The sequence below is a fragment of the Conger conger genome, chromosome 16 (genome assembly GCF_963514075.1).
Source record: "Conger conger chromosome 16, fConCon1.1, whole genome shotgun sequence".
In the NCBI taxonomy this organism is placed as follows: domain Eukaryota; kingdom Metazoa; phylum Chordata; class Actinopteri; order Anguilliformes; family Congridae; genus Conger; species Conger conger.
In genome coordinates, this window is record NC_083775.1 from 30,277,403 (window position 1) to 30,296,474 (window position 19,072).

Consider the following 19,072-nt stretch of genomic DNA (forward strand, 5'->3'; position numbering starts at 1 on the left):
ACTGGTCAATTAGACAGGGGTAAAAAAACTAATGAAAGGATCATATCAATGATCGAAAAATCTTGGGAGGAAACCAGATCCATGCACATTGAAACAAGATCTGCATGCACAGAAATCTAAAACTTCATGCATGCAAATTGTCGGCGTATGCCTTTACAGCACAGACAAAGCTTGTCTTTAAGTACAATGTTGTCCCCTCTGAGGCGATATCCAAACTTTGAGCATTTAGAACAACAACACACTTTTCCCTATGGGGTGGGGATTAAGCGGAAACTGAGGAAATTAAAGAAATTTCAGTCTCCATGAAGTGTCAATGCCTAAACTGGGGTGAGGAAAATTAAGCTATTATACTGTATCACAACTGAGAGGGGCTGGGCTTTCTTACTGGTACAGAGAAGTTCATCTCAATCTAGTTACATATTTATCTTTAAGTACATATTTGTATCAGTTAATTAAAAGAGCCTTTTATGATCAGGAAAGAGGTTCGGTTCAGGTGGGTGGAGACGGTGTGGCAAACAGACATCAGTGGAGGAAAAAAAAAAATGAAGATGGTCGGTGGTCATGTGATCTAACTGACAACTGTAATAATTTCAACCATGGTAACAGATGCGATAGGAACAAATGAAGTTTGTGGCACAGTGCAGATGCAATCACACAGACTTAATTACGAGTTCATCTGTTCTTGAAGCAGTCGGTGGGAGCAGCAGGTGTAATACTGTTTGTTAGCTGAAGAGTGGCGGTGAAGGTTAAAAATTATTTTCTAAGTAATAAGTCTCTATCACGTCAAGGGAAATCAGCAGCTGAAGAACCAAAGCAGTTTTCACAGAGTACATTTCATATCGTCTGGAACATTTCTTTGTTTTGTGCATAATATAGTGCTGATGCAGTGCCCGTATCAAACCATATTTGGTTAGATTTAAGACCTGTTCTTCCTGGCTACAGGGGTGTGAACCTCAAAATGTCAATGTGTGATTAGAAGGATCCCGGAGAGGACTGCGTGTGTGTGCATATTATAGTAATTCAGTGAAAGGGTGTGTATCCACTGGTGAGTTCTGTGGGGTATTGTGGTTGCCATGGTACATATGACTGAACGAGAGCAGACAGTGCTCTATTGTGCCCCCGTCACATGAATTAATGCTCAACAATATGACCATTAAATATTAACAATATCACCGGCACCTCATGGGCTTTCAAAGCAACCTGCCAGCTCACAGACGAGCTCTAAGGGACGCCTTAGACCAGGGATCTCGAACTCAAAGCCAGGAGGGCCGCTGTGTCTGCTGCTTTTTGAAGCCTGCTAAGACCCTGGTATCGTCATTATGCTCCAAGGCGAGCCTGCTTAAACCCAGGTACACTCGGTTTCTCTGAGCCACCCTTGGGCCTGGATCAATGGCTCCCCAGCCCTGGTCTGGCTTTCTGTTACACAGAACCCAATGAAAGCAGCCCATACCTGGTTAACTTATTGCACCTTCTTTCATGGGCCTGAGCTGGTGGCCGATGTGTGGGAAAAAAAAAGACATTTCCCTACTATGTCAGGGATTAAAGCAAGAAAAGATTAGCGAGCCTGAAAAGTTGTCCAGGTGGAAATGTGTACAATGTATTGAATTAAGTATTATATGAATTTAAAACTGCTCTATATGCCTGAAATCAGGCATGGCGCCTGAGAACTTTAAACCCTGCTATGTGGAATATAAAGTTATTAAAAAGTGTTCTAAAAGTGTTTGATACTTTCTCAGTGTTTGATACTGCAAAGGCATCAAAATGCACAGTCCCTAAATAAATACACACAATCCGTATGAAGAAAGTGTGCATTTAAACTTGCAGTTTGGACTTTTGTGAAGTTATGACATAATAAAGATAGGCCCATTTGCTTCAGTACCTCAAGTAGCCGAAACAAATCCAAGCACTCGGCAGACGCTGTTCAGTTTGCTGGAGCTACAATCAGAACAGAGGCTCTTTGATATCAATGAGCCTTAAAGGCACAGGCACTAAAACAGCCTGTTCTCAATAAAGCTCATGAGAGGCACTGGAGAAAGGACATGTAAAACTGGATAGAGATTGTTTTTGGTACTTAAAACCACACAAACATCTTTTGGATATGAGGACCTAAAATTAAAATTAAACACTGGAAAGGTATACAATATGGGATCTTTAAGACTGAAACAAGTCACCCTGCAGCTCTCCAGGACCGGGGCTATAGACCCCTGAACCGAGACTGAAAACAGACAAAGAGCAATGATTCCATGTGCATGAGCAGGGAAACCAAGGCCAAAGACTGTCATTTATTCACCCGGCGAGAACACGGTCATCCATCCAAACCAGAGAATAGGATGATGGGAACTGGCAGGAAGTAATACCAAAGAAGAAGAACTGAGTTGTACAGGCAAATTCAGACAGTGTGCCAGTCAAGTCTGTAGACCGTTGTAAAAGTCCTTCTCAATCAGACCGCGTTCACTAACCGTGTACAGATATGCAAACCAGAGATATTCCGACTGCATCATTCATACACTGGCTGACATTCGACAAACAACCATGTTAATATAGCACAGAATCTGCATCCTGACTAAAGCCAGTGTTCTGTTTTTCAAACCTGTGCATCTTCCCTCACTGTACTCATATATGCCCCTAATTCTCTCTTTATGTATTTTTCTCATCTCCAGAGCTCGTTGGATGGTCCGGTTGGTGGGTGTGACAGTTTGCAGGGATGGATTGTAGGCTCCCTCTCTTTAGGTTTGGGAAGTCCGTGGACATGTCGCCACCCGGCTTCAGTTCCTGGGGTCACAGGTCGCCCCGCTGTCCGTCCTCCGTGGAGCTCAAGTCCACCTCCATCCCTCCTTCCTTCCCTCCTTCTCTCTCTCCCTCCCTCCTTTGTCAGGGAAATTGACAGGATCCCTTAGCAGCATCTCAGGCCCAGCTGGGTTTTTAAATAAGGCCATTTGTCACTTGAGTTCCCCCGCCCTCTGCCCCCCCCAGCCGTGGTCGCGGGCAGCGCAGGAGAGCGTCGAGGCCCCGCCCTGCCCTCACACAGCTAGCTCGTGAAACGGGACAGGTCCTTGCTTTGCGATTCACACCACGGGCGTAGACGTCGCCCGCACACCCGCACAGTGAAACCGGGGGAAGCCTGGAATGTTGCTCCGTGAGAGCAGCCTCCTTTACACGCTTATATTACAAAAAAATAGAATTCTAACATGCAGCTTTTGGCATTTTCTCAGGTCCCCGTTTCTCGTAAATCTCTTTTTGTCCTTTAGAAAAAATATATGGTTTTCTTTTGAGTACAGTGGAGTTTCAAAATGTGAGAGGGAAGAGTGTCGAAGCGTGACGCGCGCGCGTGTGTGTGTGTGTGTGTGTGTGTGTGTGAGTGTGTGAATACATGTACAGTATATCCGTGTACAAGCATATGCCTGCGTGTGTGCATGTGCATTCGTGTACGAGCCATATGCTTGTGTGTACGTGTGTGTGTGTGTGTGTATGCATGTACAGTACACCCGTGTACAAACATATGCATACATGCGTGCATGTGTATTTGTGTACAGGCCATGGGTGTGTGTGTGTGTGTGTACGTACCTATGTGTGTTTGTACATGTGTGTTTGCTTTGCAGCATAAATAGGCAGTGTGTCATAGGAATGTGGAGATGTGCGTGGCGGGGGGCGGGGTCAGGAGTGTGGCAGGGGCGTGTCTTCAGTCCAGGTGAGGATGTCTCAGTCCCTCAGGTGACCACGTCCCACACTGAGGTGTGGAGTAGGAGGGGCCATGCAGATGTGGACTCTCACACAGGAAGTGGGCGAAGGGAGGGGGAGGGTCGCTGACATCATAGCAGGATGCAGCAGCGGCAGAACCTCTGCCTGCTTCCCCCGACGGAGGGGGGCGGAGTCACCGGGGCGAAGTAGGCGTGTACTTTGATGTTGGGCAGGTGAGTCTATGGGCAGAAACGGACAGCAAAGAAAGAGAGGGAGTTAGTGAATTCACAGAGAGAGGACAGTGTGTGAATGTGCTTTGGAGAGCGGTCTGTACTTAACATGCCTGTAGGACTGTGAGTGCAAACATGTGTAAACTGTGTGTAGCAGTAGCAGTGTGTAAAACGTGTGTAACAGTATCAGTGTGTAAAACATGTGTAACAGCATCAGTGTGTAAATGTTGTGTAACAGTATCAGCGTGTAAACAGCGTGTAACAGTATCGGTGTGTAAAACGTGTGTAACAGTGAACAGTAAGCGACGTGTAACAGTATCAGTGTGTAAACGGTGTGTAACAGCATCAGCGTGTAAACGGTGTGTAACAGTATCAGCGTGTAAACGGCGTGTAACAGTATCAGCGTGTAAACGGCGTGTAACAGTATCAGCGTGTAAACGGCGTGTAACAGTATCAGTGTGTAAACGGCGTAACAGTATCAGCATGTAAACGGCGTGTAACAGTATCAGCGTGTAAACGGCATGTAACAGTATCAGCGTGTAAATGTCGTGTAACAGTATCAGCGTGTAAACGGCATGCAACAGTATCAGCGTGTAAATGTCGTGTAACAGTATCAGCGTGTAAACGGCATGCAACAGTATCAGCGTGTAAACGGCGTGTAACAGTATCAGCGTGTAAACGGCGTGTAACAGTATCAGCGTGTAAACGGCATGTAACAGTATCAGCGTGTAAACACCGTGTAACAGTATCAGCGTGTAAACGGCATGTAACAGTATCAGCGTGTAAACACCGTGTAACAGTATCAGCGTGTAAACACCGTGTAACAGTATCAGCGTGTAAACACCGTGTAACAGTATCAGCGTGTAAACACCGTGTAACAGTATCAGTGTGTAAACGGCGTGTAACAGTATCAGTGTGTAAACGACGTGTAAACGGCGTGTAACAGTATCAGCGTGTAAACGACGTGTAAACGGCGTGTAACAGTATCAGCGTGTAAACGACGTGTAAACGGCGTGTAACAGTATCAGTGTGTAAACGGCGTGTAACAGTATCAGTGTGTAAACGGCGTGTAACAGTATCAGTGTGTAAACGACGTGTAAACGGCGTGTAACAGTATCAGCGTGTAAACGACGTGTAAACGGCGTGTAACAGTATCAGCGTGTAAACGACGTGTAAACGGCGTGTAACAGTATCAGTGTGTAAACGGCGTGTAACAGTATCAGCGTGTAAACGGCGTGTAAACGGCGCGCACCCTCAGCCTCTTGATGCCGGCGCGGGTGATCTGCTGGCAGTCGTAGAGCTCGATGCGGTCCAGGCTGTGGCAGTTCTTCAGGTGCTCCAGCGAGGCGTCGGTGATCAGCGGGCAGTTGTCCAGCTCGATGACCTCCAGACGGTCGTGGGCGCAGGGGCCGCCCCCCAGGTGCCTGATCCCATCGTCCGTGATCAGCTCGCAGTGCGACAGGCTCTGAGACACGCCAACCCAGGGAAAGTGTCTGGTTGGACGTCAAACTTTTTAACCGGAGACATGTTCAATATCATTTCAAACACATGCCCCCTACAAAAGATTTTCATTTCAGATGTTTGGCTCTGTATTCATGATGTTATTTGCGCCAGTAATCGCCAAGAGAACAAATCATTTTTAAAAGCAAAATGTGATTAATAAACCCGAACTGATCTTTTAAGGTTGATTAATTTCGCCTTTAGTTAATGCTTCCAAAAACACATTTCTTGATGGGCACTTTCTCTGATGATGTTTTTTTGGTTTTTTTTGGAAAACAACAAAAATGTGTTCTGTTCAAACGGAGCCAAGTTGTTCAAACGGTGCCAAGTGTTGTTAATTGTATACTCTTAAGCATAGTATACCTGGGGCTAACTATGGTAGGCTATGCTGCTGGTGGAATTAAATTAAATGGAAGAACTTATAAAAGGGCCTTTATAAAAGGGTAACAGGAATACAATAGTACTGATTCTTTTGCGCTATATTTCTCCAGGCAAGCCACGTGTGCTCCACAATGCAAACTTCTCCAGAAGATGGCGCTGTTTACCCAAACTGTGAAACAATGTTTAGTCTATCCCCTTCCATCACAGGAAGTGAGGTAAGGTACAATTCCTCTGCTGGCAACATCTGATTTTTGATTAGCTTAGCTTAGCTTAGCCTAGCCTAGCCTAGCCTAGCCTAGCCTTATCTAGCCTCCCTTAACCCTGCTCCAGAGAAAAGGTGAAGAACTGCCACGTCAACTGTGTGGGAGTAGCTTTGCAGTCATCGCTCATGCAAGCAGTTGAGGCACAGCTCGTCCGTGCCGTGTGTCACGCTAAGCGTGGGGGCTTGTGATGGGGTGTGTGGGCTGGAACGTGCTGAACTCACCAGGACCTGCAGCCGAGGGCAGTGAACGGAAAGCTGGATGAGAGTGCCGTCTGTGATCTGGAGAAGAGAGAGAGAGAGAGAGAGAGAGAGAGAGAGAGAGAGAGAGAGAGAGAGAGAGAGAGAGAGAGAGAGAGAGAAGAGTGAAGGAGAGACGGACAGGAAAAGGGGGGTCACATCACGCCCACCCTTCTTGTGAGTGGATTTGGTTCCAGCCATTCCCAGGTCGTGCGTCTCACCTGCACACACTCCTCCAGATCCATCTTCTCCAGCTCATGACAGTTCTGTGCAGGGAAAGCGCAGGGTTAACACACTGCTAGCACAAAGCTACGCCTGTCATAGATTACTGCACTACTGAAGGCTAGAACAGACCTTATAGTAGTGCTCTGGCTGTGCATGTGTGTGTGTGTGTGTGTGTATACAAATAAGTGCTTGTGCTTGTGTGTGAGTGTGCGCATGTCTGTACAAGTGAGTGTGTACAGATTGTGGGTGTGTGTGTGTGTGTGTGTGTGTGTGTGTGTGTGTGTGTGTGTGTGGAGACTCACCCGTGCTAGAGTAGTGAATCCCACATCAGTGAGCTGGGAGCAGCGAGCCACCTCCAGTATTCTGTAAAAATGCAAATGTAAAAAAAAAAAAAAAAAAGAAGATGATTGACAGGTGCTCTTCACCTGGTCACCTGTCCTACACCAGAGTCCGGGACCCTCCAAACACCAGCTCAGCTCAGGACAGATACGCAGTGCACCCCAGTGGCGGTGTTTATACCAGTGACAGTGCCCTGGCTCTGCCCGACTGAGTGCGTGTGCGTGTGCGCGTGCGTGCGTGCGTCTGTGTGTGTGAGAGGCAGGCGCGTGCGGTACCTGAGACGCGGGCAGTTCTGTCCCAGCGCGTTGAGCGAGGCGTCCGTGATGTTGGCGCAGCCGGACACGCAGAGGGACTGCAGCTGGTGGCAGCCCCGGCAGATACAGATGAGGCCCTCGTCCGTGATCTGCTGCTCGGGGGGCACGCGGGGCCAAGCGGGGACGTTGAGCCGAGCGGGGACACGGTGGCAAACGGGGACAGAGCAGAAACCAGCAGCACAGAGCCAATCAGAGCGAGTGTAAAACTGCACTTTCAGCAGCGCCTGGTGCGATGTACGGCACATTTAATTGCAGGCTATAAAACAACAGAGCACTAAAAACATATACAAACATAGAACACAAACAAGAGTGCAAACTACAATATCATTAGATAGCATTTCTCTCTCTCTCTCTCTCACACACACACGAATGCGCGCAAACACTGCTGTGAGTCATTTACTTTCTAAACAATGGCAGAAAGTACTCTTCCTGACAGTAGGGACACTCAGAACACCCTAAACACCCGATTTCATTACTAGAATGGTTCGCTGCTGGCTTTCAGTTTTCCTGACAGGCGTGAATACTGGGTTCGCACCGCTGAGGTTCGACTGTACAAGGAAGTGTCGGCTAGACCGCAAATAACCGCTAGGCGTTTCCACCCGGAGTGAACTGCAGCAAAAGCACAACTGCTATTTTCAGAGGGAAAGTCAAGTGGTGGTGAGGTAATGTACACATAAACAATTGTGGCTATACATCTCTCTCTCACACACACACACACGCACGCACGCACACACACACACACACACAGTTCTGAGTATTACTCCAGTTCATTGCATTGTGAAGTGCCCAGTTCTCAGGACCTTCTTTCAGTTAGTTGGAACAGGAATGTCACACTGAATCAAACACTGTTTATAAAATATTTCATACTTTTCAGACTGTCGCCAACTTACGCCTTAACACACTAATGCGCACTGAATATTCAAATTTGCAGACAGGAAATGTATTGGCCCAGGAGCCAACCTGTATCCTTTAAAGTGTAAGATCACAAAATGTAATTTTAATGTTCTTAACTGTACATTCTAATGCTGACGATCACTACTGGTAATTGAAAGCTATAGACTTCTAGAACACGGACTTAGGATAATTTTGAAAAGAATTATAATAATAAACATTTTAAAAATTAAAGAAAAACCCTCCACTCCAAAGGGTTAAAGTCCCTGTTAGCCATTGGTGAAGACCCTTTAAACAGGGAGCCTTTTTAAGGGTTAAAGGAGGAACATGGTGCTGGTCACACTTTCTAGGTTTTTATATGCAATTTGCACAAGAGAGCATTGAAGAAACACAATGCAAGTGTTAAATTTGTCCGTTCTTTAGTTTTGGAGAAGTTGAGAATGTTCTCCTTGTAGTGCGTCACACAAGGACAACTACTCCCCTTAACCCTATAACTCATGACCCATAATTAGACTATTTCTGGTTATATTCATTAGTTTGCTTTCATAAAGTGATATTATTGATGACATTAGCTGGCTAGTTTGCTTTCAAAGACTTTTACTTTAACTTGGCTAGCTAGCAAGCAAAAATTATCATCGGATAAGTCAGCGTCCTTACCTTAGCTATCGATAGTTGATATACTGTGTTAGCTAGCTTGTGAAAATGGGAGAGTTTCCCAAGATGGGCGAGTATCATGGAGGAAGCTATGGTAACAAACAACAATGTGTGGAAAGTGAGAGCATGGTCTGTCATTCATAGCTAATTGAATTGTTCTCATTTCCATGCCAAGACAGTTTGGGAGAACTTTTGTCGTGGGAAATTTAGCCTTACAATAAATAGCAAATTTTAGGATCCTTGAGTTTCTGTTGGTTAGCTACAGCGCTAAGAGTGACCACATCCCTAAACCGAATGAGTGGTAGCTCTCCGCACACGTTCCCTGTCAGGCAAACTGTCAGTTCCCTCATGTATTTTCTATTCTTTCACTCCCCAAACCAGTCCTTCCCTCCCTCCCTCTCGACACTTTCTCCTCTTCTTTTTTCCTCCTCTCAAATTCTGATTTCACCTGTTTTCCTTGCCGAAAGGACCGTTAAGCTATGTTGAATTAGCCTATTTTTACGAAAACAATACTCCATCGCCTTTAGTTTTCTACAGGTCCATGCAATATCCTGGCTTTGCGTTTCAGAGAATGAAAAGGTGAGGTGAAGAGGGGCGGGGGGTGTTGCCAGTGATAAATGGATCTGGAGAAAAGTGATGACGGAGGAAAACAAACAAAGACAGGAAAAAGAATGAATCGCCCGGGCTTGTTTCACACACTATTAGCCATGTGGGTTCCAGGGAAAAGGATGAATCATGGCCATTTCTCTACATTTGTCGAGGAGCACGAGAAACACAACGGGCCAACCCACAAACAAATACAGTGAAAATATGGGGAGGAGGACGAGGAAGATAGCATGGTTCACACCCAGGGAGGTCACTCAGACAGGCCACCCACTCATGACCCATTTCCCTATACAAACAGATGAGGTCAGTTGGTTTGCTCAACAATGGCTCCAGAGAAATAAGGACAGAGTTGAAAGGCTCTCCGACACTATGTCTCTCTTAGTGTGCTAAGCTGTAGAGAGGAAAATACCCAACCTAAAAAAGGAGAATCCAATATGTGCTCTACAGCCAGGACTTGGACAATTTCACAGGGACGAGCCCCAAATGAGACGGTGTAGGACTATGTTCGTGTGTGAGCTATTTCACAGAGCAGGTCTACAGTGGTCTATGTTAGTGTGTGAGCTATTTCACAGAGCAGGTCTACAGTGGTCTATGTTAGTGTGTGAGCTGTGTCACAAAGCAGGTCTGCAGTGGTCTATGTTAATGTGTGAGCTGTTTCACACAGCAAGTCTACAGTGGTCTATGTTAGCGTGTGAGCTGTTTCACAGAGCAGATCTATAGTGGTCTATGTTACAGTGTGAGCTGTTTCACAGAGCAGGTCTACAGTGGTCTATGTTGGCTTGTGAGATGTTTCACACAGCAGGTCTACAGTAGTCTATGTTACAGTGTGAGCTGTTTCACAGAGCAGGTCTACAGTGGTCTATGTTACAGTGTGCGCTGTTTCACAGAGCAGGTCTACAGTGGTCTATGTTGGCTTGTGAGCTGTTTCACAGAGCAGGTCTACAGTGGTCTATGTTGGCATGTGAGCTGTTTCACAGAGCAGGTCTGCAGTGGTCTATGTTACAGTGTGAGCCGTATTAAAAGACAGAGCCCTCTGAGGATTTCTTACCGAGCATGTCTGTAGATTGAGGGTGATCAGCTCAGGACAATGGCCACCAATGTACTTCAGTGCATCATCCTCCAACTGGAAAAAAACAATACGGGCAGAGAGACAGAGAGACAGAGAGAGAAAGAAAATAAATAAATAAAGACTTTGGCTTTAAGTTAGTTTTTCCACAAGTGCTGCTTAACTCAGTGTCGCTAACCTTAGCGTTGCTAACTCCAGCTCCTATATATAACTTCTATGTCTCATTACATTAGTTATTTAGGTGACTTGCGGTTGATTAGATTAAGAAGGGGGCAACCCCCCTGGAGCAATGAGGGGTTAACGGCCTTGCTCAAGGGCCCAACATGTAATTGTGACTACACTGGGGTTTGAACCACCAACCTTCCAGGTCCCAGGAAAGCACCTTAGCCACGAGGCTATAGGCTAACCTATGACGAACCCCAGCACTGCTAAACTGGAAGTAGCAGCCCAAGCCCCACCGTACCTGTGTGCAGCCCTTGAGAAACAGGCCCTTCAGGCTCGGACAGCAGCGCACCAGCGCCTGGATCCCGTCCTTGGTCACCTGGTCACACCAGGAGATGTTCAGCTGCTCCAGCAGGGGGCAGCCTTCACTGCACAGAGAGGGGCGGGGGAGACAGATGGAAATCTGTCAGCTTAGATTGTGACGATGTATTGCTGCTGTATTGTCATAATAACACAATAACTTAAAAGAAAATCGGCACACGGTGAGGCATTATATGAAGAAAAACACAGTGAGCGACGACATTTTCTTTTGGGGGGGAAAAAAATTATTGTACCAATTGAACCACTGACTTGAAACACTGAAAACAGGTCTGAATGACCTATACTGGAGCCAACCACAGTGGCACTAGTGAGCACCGTCTCTCAGCATGACCAGAAGTGAGCTTCAGAAAAGAAGTCTGACAAATACAGGCATGCTCACTGGGTTTGTCTGTTCTGAGCATGCTCACTGTGTGCCAGTGCTCATCTGGTCTGAGCATGCTCACTGTGTGCCTGTGCTCGTCTGGTCTGAGCATGCTCAATGTGTGCCTGTGCTCGTCTGGTCTGAGCATGCTCACTGTGTGCCTGTGCTCGTCTGGTCTGAGCATGCTCAATGTGTGCCTGTGCTCGTCTGGTCTGAGCATGCTCACTGTGTGCCTGTGCTCATCTGGTCTGAGCATGCTCACTGTGTGCCTGTGCTCGTCTGGTCTGAGCATGCTCACTGTGTGCCTGTGCTCATCTGGTCTGAGCATGCTCAATGTGTGCCTGTGCTCATCTGGTCTGAGCATGCTCACTGTGTGCCTGTGCTCATCTGGTCTGGTCTGAGCATGCTCACTGTGTGCCTGTGCTCGTCTGGTCTGAGCATGCTCAATGTGTGCCTGTGCTCATCTGGTCTGGTCTGAGCATGCTCACTGTGTGCCTGTGCTCATCTGGTCTGAGCATGCTCAATGTGTGCCTGTGCTCATCTGGTCTGAGCATGCTCACTGTGTGCCAGTGCTCATCTGGTCTGAGCATGCTCACTGTGTGCCTGTGCTCGTCTGGTCTGAGCATGCTCACTGTGTGCCTGTGCTCGTCTGGTCTGAGCATGCTCAATGTGTGCCTGTGCTCGTCTGGTCTGAGCATGCTCAATGTGTGCCTGTGCTCATCTGGTCTGAGCATGCTCAATGTGTGCCTGTGCTCATCTGGTCTGAGCATGCTCACTGTGTGCCTGTGCTCGTCTGGTCTGAGCATGCTCACTGTGTGCCTGTGCTCATCTGGTCTGGTCTGAGCATGCTCACTGTGTGCCTGTGCTCGTCTGGTCTGAGCATGCTCACTGTGTGCCTGTGCTCGTCTGGTCTGAGCATGCTCACTGTGCGCTGTTTGGTCTCACCTGAGCGCTTTCAGGGACAGGTTAGTGACGGAGGTGCAGGAGGCCAAGTCCAAGTGTTTCAGTTTCGGACAGAACTTACTGAGACTGTTACACGTGCTGCAGGGAGTGAGAGACGGTGAGAGAGAGAGAGAGAGAGAGAGAGAGAGAGAGAGAGAGGGAAGGAGGAAAAGGAAGAGGAAGAGAGGGAAAGGGAGAGAGAAAAAGAGATGGTGAGAGAGAGAGCGAGAGAGAGAGAGAGAGAGAGAGAGAGAGAGAGAAATTCGCCTTTTACGTCTCTTCCCTTGGCGCAGACTGAAAAAATAGATTTTCGTATTTACACACTACCATGCGATCATGCACAGGGCCGAGACAGTGGGAGTAGTGGGTTGCTGGCCAGACTCCAGTGTATTTTGTAACCGCTGTTTGTCAGTCCAGTAGCCCACACCCTGGCCCTCCTGTCACTCTCACACACACACACACACACACACACTCACTCACGTGTCTGTGATCTTGGTGCAGCCGTTCAGGCTGAGTAACTCGATGTTCCTGCAGTTCTGGGCGAAGGTCCTAGAATGAACCACAAAGCCACTGCAGCTGCTGTTTGTAAGCCGAGGTTTCCCCTCACAGAACACTCCCATTACTGCTCACAACCCCACTCTCCCACAGTCATGTTCTGCCCCTACATACTCTGAATGAGCTGTCGCTTACACCCTCTCAATGAGCCCTACATTAGGGCATTGTTCCCTTCGCCCTATCTTAATGCATTGTCCCCTATATCATAAATTAGTGCACTGCCCCCTATGCCCTACCTTAGTGCACTGCCCCCTATGCCCTACCTTAGTGCACTCTCCCCTATGTCTCCTAAGTGCACTATCTGTCATCCATGCCCTACTTTAGTGCACTGTCTCCTATGCCCTACCTTAGTGCACTGCCCCCTATGCCCTACCTTAGTGCACTGTCTCCTATGCCCTACCTTAGTGCACTGCCCCCTATGCCCTACCTTAGTGCACTGCCCCCTATGCCCTACCTTAGTGCACTGCCCCCTATGCCCTACCTTAGTGCACTGCCCCCTATGCCCTACCTTAGTGCACTGCCCCCTATGCCCTACCTTAGTGCACTGCCCCCTATGCCCTACCTTAGTGCACTGTCTCCGACGCCAAGGCATCCCCTTAGGCTCAGCTTCCTCAGGAAGCCTCCACATCGCTTGGAGATGTTCTCCACAACACGGCCCTGTAAACACACAGCAGTGTCAGCACACAGTGAACGCACACCCACACACATACACCGCAGACACACATACACACACACCCGCCCCCACACAAATAATAGACCAAATACACTCTGAAACACGCTTGTACCCAACAACCTGTTTCATGCTAATGCCTGAACTTCACAGATAGACACTTTTTGTCCTTTTTAAGAGAGGAGCAGACAGAAGGAGCTCCAGGGGAGAAGAGGAGAGGAGAGGGGAAGGGAGAGGAGAAGAGGAGGGGGGAGGGATTGTCCACAGGTCTCACCTCAATGTCTCTCTGGAAGTCAAACAGGTCTATCCTCTGCCAGTTACTGCCGTCCAAAGCCAGCACATTCCAAGCCTAGAGTGGGGATGACCAGTTCCAGACACGGTTTTCCACACACACCCAGTGATGGGCAGCATTTCAAACACATGTAGATGGAAAATGTATTTAAATGCTATGCATATTTTGCATATATGCATATACCTTTTGTGTGATTTATATCTCTTGGTGCCACTTGCAAAGCAACCTTTTGATTGGAGTTTAAAGATACATTTTTAGGAGGCATTATGTAGCACGATACATTGTTAACACTGTTTTTGTTCATTCCTAGTGCTCACAAACCCAAACATAACCATGCATACACACACACACACACACACACACACACACACACGCACGCAAGCAGCTGCTTCCGAAACACAAATTGACTCACCCGTGAGACCTGGGCACAGCGGCAGAGAGTCACCACATCCAAGAAGGAGAAGATCCTAAAAGCGGAGAGAGAGGGAAAGAGGAGACCGTGGAGCAGGGATACCCAGGACACATCTGAACCATCAGCACTGCAGGCAGCACTGGGTCTGTGGGCCTGCCGGCCATGAATGCAATTCCTAATAGAGTTGGGATAGCAAACAGCAGCAACCCTGCCTGAATGCATACCGAATGTGTGAAGAGGTAAGCACACAAATTGCACATGCTAGACAAGACAAGCGGTAAAGACCACCACAAAAGTGCAGACCAGAGGCCTGTTTCACAATGCAGGATTATTGAGTTAGCTGGATAACTGCACTTCAGTCCATGTTCCAGATGGATTTTTCCAGATTGAGTTCCGGGTTTTACTCAGTGCAGTTATCCAGTTAACTCAGTAACCCTGCTTTGTGATACAGGCCCCTGTATCAGAAAATGTCCTAATCCAGGATCAGCTTCCCTTGTCCGTGTACAAACCATATCCATTATGAGACAGAGGCTAAACAGATCAACACTACTACTACAAAACACTTTGTGAATAATGATTTCATTTTTTTTTTTTTTCATTTTGAATTCGGACGGAGCTTTTGGTTCATGAGGTGGAATGTTTCATAGTGTTTCACTTAGTCTGGTGCTGGGTGTAAGGCAGCCATTTCAGCAATCTAACATTAGATAGTTAGATGTTAAACCTGCTTGACCAAAACACCCTGATCAGCACAGAAGCCTGACCTGACCTAGATCACCTGACTCTGGTGACATCATCACAAGCGTCTTGCTGTAAGAGAATTGTTTTGTCCCCCCTGTTCAGCTGGTGACATCATCACAGTGCGCCCTGGAGGAAGCTGGGGTGCCACCTACCGAAGCAGCAGCTCCTTCGGCAGCTTCCTGTTGATGACAGCTTCATCGCTGTTTGAGAACATCTGGATTTCAGACAAAACGCACCCATTAGCCCAAAATGTCTGTGTCCGAAACAGCTTACTTACTTACCATTCCATAAGTATATCAAGTACACTGGATGAGAAAGTCGTTGGGAATAAAATATATATTGGGCGTGCCCAAACAGACCGTGTCCTCAAAATATGTAGTGTCCCCTGCGAGGCATGGCCCCATGCTATTTTACGACAGTACGGCAGATGTGTTGTAAGATTCCCCACCTCTTCCTCTATGACCTCTGTGACTGGACCCAAAACTGGCTTCACCTCTTCCTCTCTGTGGGACCTCTTAAAAGTATGGTTTACTTCCTGAAAAGGTCTACTCACAAATACACTCAGCGAAACCCTGGGAATATGTACATTGAAGTACACTACATTGAAAGACATTTTGGCCTACTTAACGACATCCACTCACAGGCTGCTCTGTACATGGCCTGAGTAATTTACCATAGAGGTCTACTAGAATATAGATTACATTACAGGCATTTGGCAGATGCTCTCATCCAGAGCGACGTACAGTTGATTAGACTAAGCAGGAGACATGCAGGGTTAAAGGCCTTGCTCAAGGGCCCAACGGCTGTGCGGATCTTATTATGGCAACACCGGGGATCGAACCACCAACCTTGCTGGTCCCAGTCCTGTACCTTAACCACTACGCTACAGGTTGGCCAGGGTTCCGTAGATAGGATGCAACATTTCTACATTCAGGGAGTTGGCCTACAATCGCATTAACCAGCAGTTATTTCCAGACTGATGTGCATGTTCTTGGGCAAGTGTATGATGCTCACCCTTAATTATTGAGAAATAGAAAAACCAGGGTTGGTTCTCCCGTATGGATATGGAACATACTGCAACAGAAATGCTGAGGTTCTGCATTATCATGAAAAAATATTTTGTTTAAATATATTTTCAGTATCTTGATTTTATAATAAGGCCAATTTGCTGCTGTGAATGCAGACCACAAACTAAACAAGAATGTATAACACTGAACAGCAACCTTGTACAGAAGGCTGGAGAATTAGCATACAGACAGATCAAGGTTTTCCATTGTTTCATCTGCTCTAGATTATAATGGAACGTGAAGGAGACTTAACAGAATAAGTATACTTTAGGCACGCATTAGAAACATTCACATTTTTCTTTGGACATGTCATTAGTAGGCTACATAGTAAAATGTGGGTGTTTTTTTTTTTTAAGTGTTAAATCAACTCTCACCAGGTTTATACGAGTCCACTATGGCCAAGTTGAATTGACACTAGATATTTTACTGTGCACTGGTGTGTGAGGTACTGATTCAGAACAAGTTCTTCTTCTTCTTCTTATTATTATTATTATTATTATTATTAATTATATAAATATAATGTTCTAGTAGAATAGACCTATTTACATAAGACATATAGGGTCAACTGCAGTGTGTTTAGTTGGAGTTTAAAGCTAATGTTTAAACCCCAAGGCAACAGAACTGCATTACATCTGGAACAGCTACCCAAATATCTGAACTATAGATTAGCTGTTCCAGTTGTAATGCAGTTCTGTGGTCTTAAATCAAAGAGTTTAAACACCAGCTAAGCACGCTGCAAGTGACCCATGAACCCGGTTCGCTGACTAACAAAAACAATACCCCTCAAGCACTACACGGAATGCCAATTTGTGGAAATCTATGTCATTGTTACTAGCTTACTAATAAGCTACTGGTCACGTATCTGCCGCAGCTGTCGGAGCAGAAGGTACGGCCTGAATCGTTTCGAGTAGTCAGCTGTTGCGCTGCTAAATAATAAAACCATAGATGTCCTACACTGCCAGGCTACGGATTAAAAACTATGGGAAATCGGGATAGAGGGTCACTGAAACCAAGAGAACACATATACACATTATTTATGAACGGGATGAGGGTATAAATTGCCATAGGTCTAAATATTTTATTGTATTTTGTGTCGTGGCTGCTGATGGGTAGGCTAGAAAACAAATAAATAAAAATAATGATTTTTGGAAACAGCCTACACCGTAGCCTATCAGATGCTAAATAGGCAGCAACACATTGGTTGGGCTATGTGTAAGATCGCAGCATGCACGGACGACAAGAGTAATTTTCGCAAGTTCACATAGCCAGTTGGAAATTTAGTTTTTTCGATTAACAATCTCATACGGGTAGATTTGTTGCAGTAGCCCATACTGTTCGGGCCCCAGCATCCGCACTAGACAAGAGCACGCAACGAGCCCGTGAGGACAAACTACAGCCCAATAACCCCAAGTGAAACATGACAAGAGACACTGGCATGGCATTGCATCTTGTTATAACCTACGACAGGCCTACATAATGCCGTGCATTTTAGTTGAGGAATAAGGTTAACATTGCATTTCCCGTGTAACCTGTGTGTTGACATCACGGATTAACCAAAGCTTATGGGTGCCGACCTATTCAATGTATCGAGTAAAAGGAGAGAAATATCCCCTGCCACGACGCATGGATCCGAATAAAAACATTCTACAGAAACAGACCGTGAGTAGGCTACCTACGTTACATTGAGCATAGAAGCGAGCAGAAACGTGGGAAAACAACGATGGGTACAATGAAAAACAAAAGGTCAGCTGTGTGTTTTACAGCAGCTCTGTTCTACCATCACACGCTAATCTTTATTTACGTCCGTAGTCCCTTCAATATATCAATTGTCAACACTTTTAATTCTCATAGAAACTCACCTCAAACCGGCTCCGAGACACACCGTTGATTTCCTTCCCCATCTCGGACAGTGAATTACCCGACTGGACCCGAGGAAAACAAATACTAGCCTACATTAAAAACGCTGCAGTGCACAAATACTGATGATCGTTTGGTGGATCCCCTCAAAGCTCATCATGCTAGCCACTGATGTCTGTGCAGCCGCTGCGGCGGACCTGCTTGTATAGCCTACGTTATCTAGCTAGCTAGCGAAACAGGGCAATATTTCCTTAACCCAGCCAAAAGGAAAAAAGGACCTCGTATGTCATGCGCTGCTTTATTTTCACGTCATGCTCCACAACAGTCTTGACAAGGATGGTGTTGTAATTTAATCGTCAGTTGTCGTTGTGCATCCTTATTTATACGTAGCTTTAATTTTGTAAGGTACGGGGAGACTGCTTTATTGTCGCGTTGAACTAACTAGCAACTATTCGTGTGCTTTACGTCACGTAGAACCGATGTTTTTGTCCTTGCTCCCTCCCATCTATTCAGACATTTCTGTCGTTCTGATGTAATTTCACCTCAAAACTGTCTACATAAATGCTTCAAAGGTTCGTTTTTTTCTGTTATGTGACATTCATATCAGGCTACACGAATTCTAATGCATGAGGCATAAAAAATATTGGATTGAAACAGGGGTTAAACATAGTATTGTGGTATACGTCACTGCCATCGTGTAGGCTATATTAAATTATTTAAACTATTTAAACCATTCTTATTAGCCTACACCTGACACGTATAATTAAGTTACCCCTCCGTCATTTGAAGAAAGGGTTGGTGTTGGGAATAAAACCTACAACTATTCACCAAAAGACTGATTACTGACTAACCAACCTCGGGATGTAGCCTAGTTAGGCTACATGAATTACTAAAATCTGCGATTTCTCAATAAACCGCAGAATTGATACAAACTAACAACTTTTTATGCTCTCACAAAACAACAGAACTTCCGCCTTGGGTGAACGCCACCCCCAAAGCAGCTAAAACCAATAAAAATACAGTCCATTTATAATTTTGTGACGTCATTGCAATGGGTAAAACAAGCGTGAGATTGTTAGAGCCTCTGGAACTGCAGTGAAATACCTGCCAACATGTAGGCTACTGCATGCAGTCATAGAACACAAGTACATGCAGCCTAACATCCACATTGTGATGCATCATATTTGTTTGAAAATATTTGTTGTAGCCTACTGTTTATCAGACCTGTGCAAGTGGACCCATTGTAGCCTAT

General features: G+C 46.1%; 1 protein-coding gene across 2 annotated transcripts; it reads right to left on the reverse strand.

The window, feature by feature from the left end:
* Window positions 1-2,260: 2,260 nt before the first annotated feature.
* LOC133113875 (F-box/LRR-repeat protein 20-like) lies at window positions 2,261-18,793 on the reverse strand. Of its 2 annotated transcripts, none has more exons than XM_061222993.1 (15): window positions 17,823-18,793; window positions 15,049-15,110; window positions 14,159-14,213; window positions 13,729-13,803; window positions 13,347-13,441; window positions 12,710-12,778; window positions 12,233-12,328; window positions 10,847-10,973; window positions 10,366-10,440; window positions 7,128-7,258; window positions 6,816-6,876; window positions 6,510-6,554; window positions 6,274-6,330; window positions 5,161-5,373; window positions 2,261-3,917 (listed from the first exon to the last, which is right to left on the reverse strand). In XM_061222993.1, the coding sequence occupies exons 1-15, from the start codon at window positions 17,862-17,864 to the stop codon at window positions 3,810-3,812; spliced, it is 1,311 nt and encodes a 436-aa protein (XP_061078977.1). In that variant the 5' UTR covers window positions 17,865-18,793; the 3' UTR covers window positions 2,261-3,809. The 2 variants fall into 2 exon arrangements, with proteins under 2 accessions (XP_061078977.1, XP_061078975.1); XM_061222991.1 differs by having other exon boundaries at window positions 5,161-5,401.
* Between the last annotated feature and the right edge of the window lie 279 nt (window positions 18,794-19,072).

What these genes read in the sequence shown, in the direction of transcription:
- LOC133113875 (XM_061222991.1), bottom strand. Translation starts at nt 17,864, where the DNA reads ATGGGGAAGGAAATCAACGGTGTGTCTCGGAGCCGGTTTGAG. An exon ending in ACTTCCAGAGAGACATTGAG is followed by an intron (nt 13,442 to 13,728) that starts GTGAGACCTGTG and finishes GTGTGTTTACAG; the next exon opens with GGCCGTGTTGTGGAGAACAT. An exon ending in CAGAACTGCCCGCGTCTCAG is followed by an intron (nt 6,877 to 7,127) that starts GTACCGCACGCG and finishes GCATTTTTACAG; the next exon opens with AATACTGGAGGTGGCTCGCT.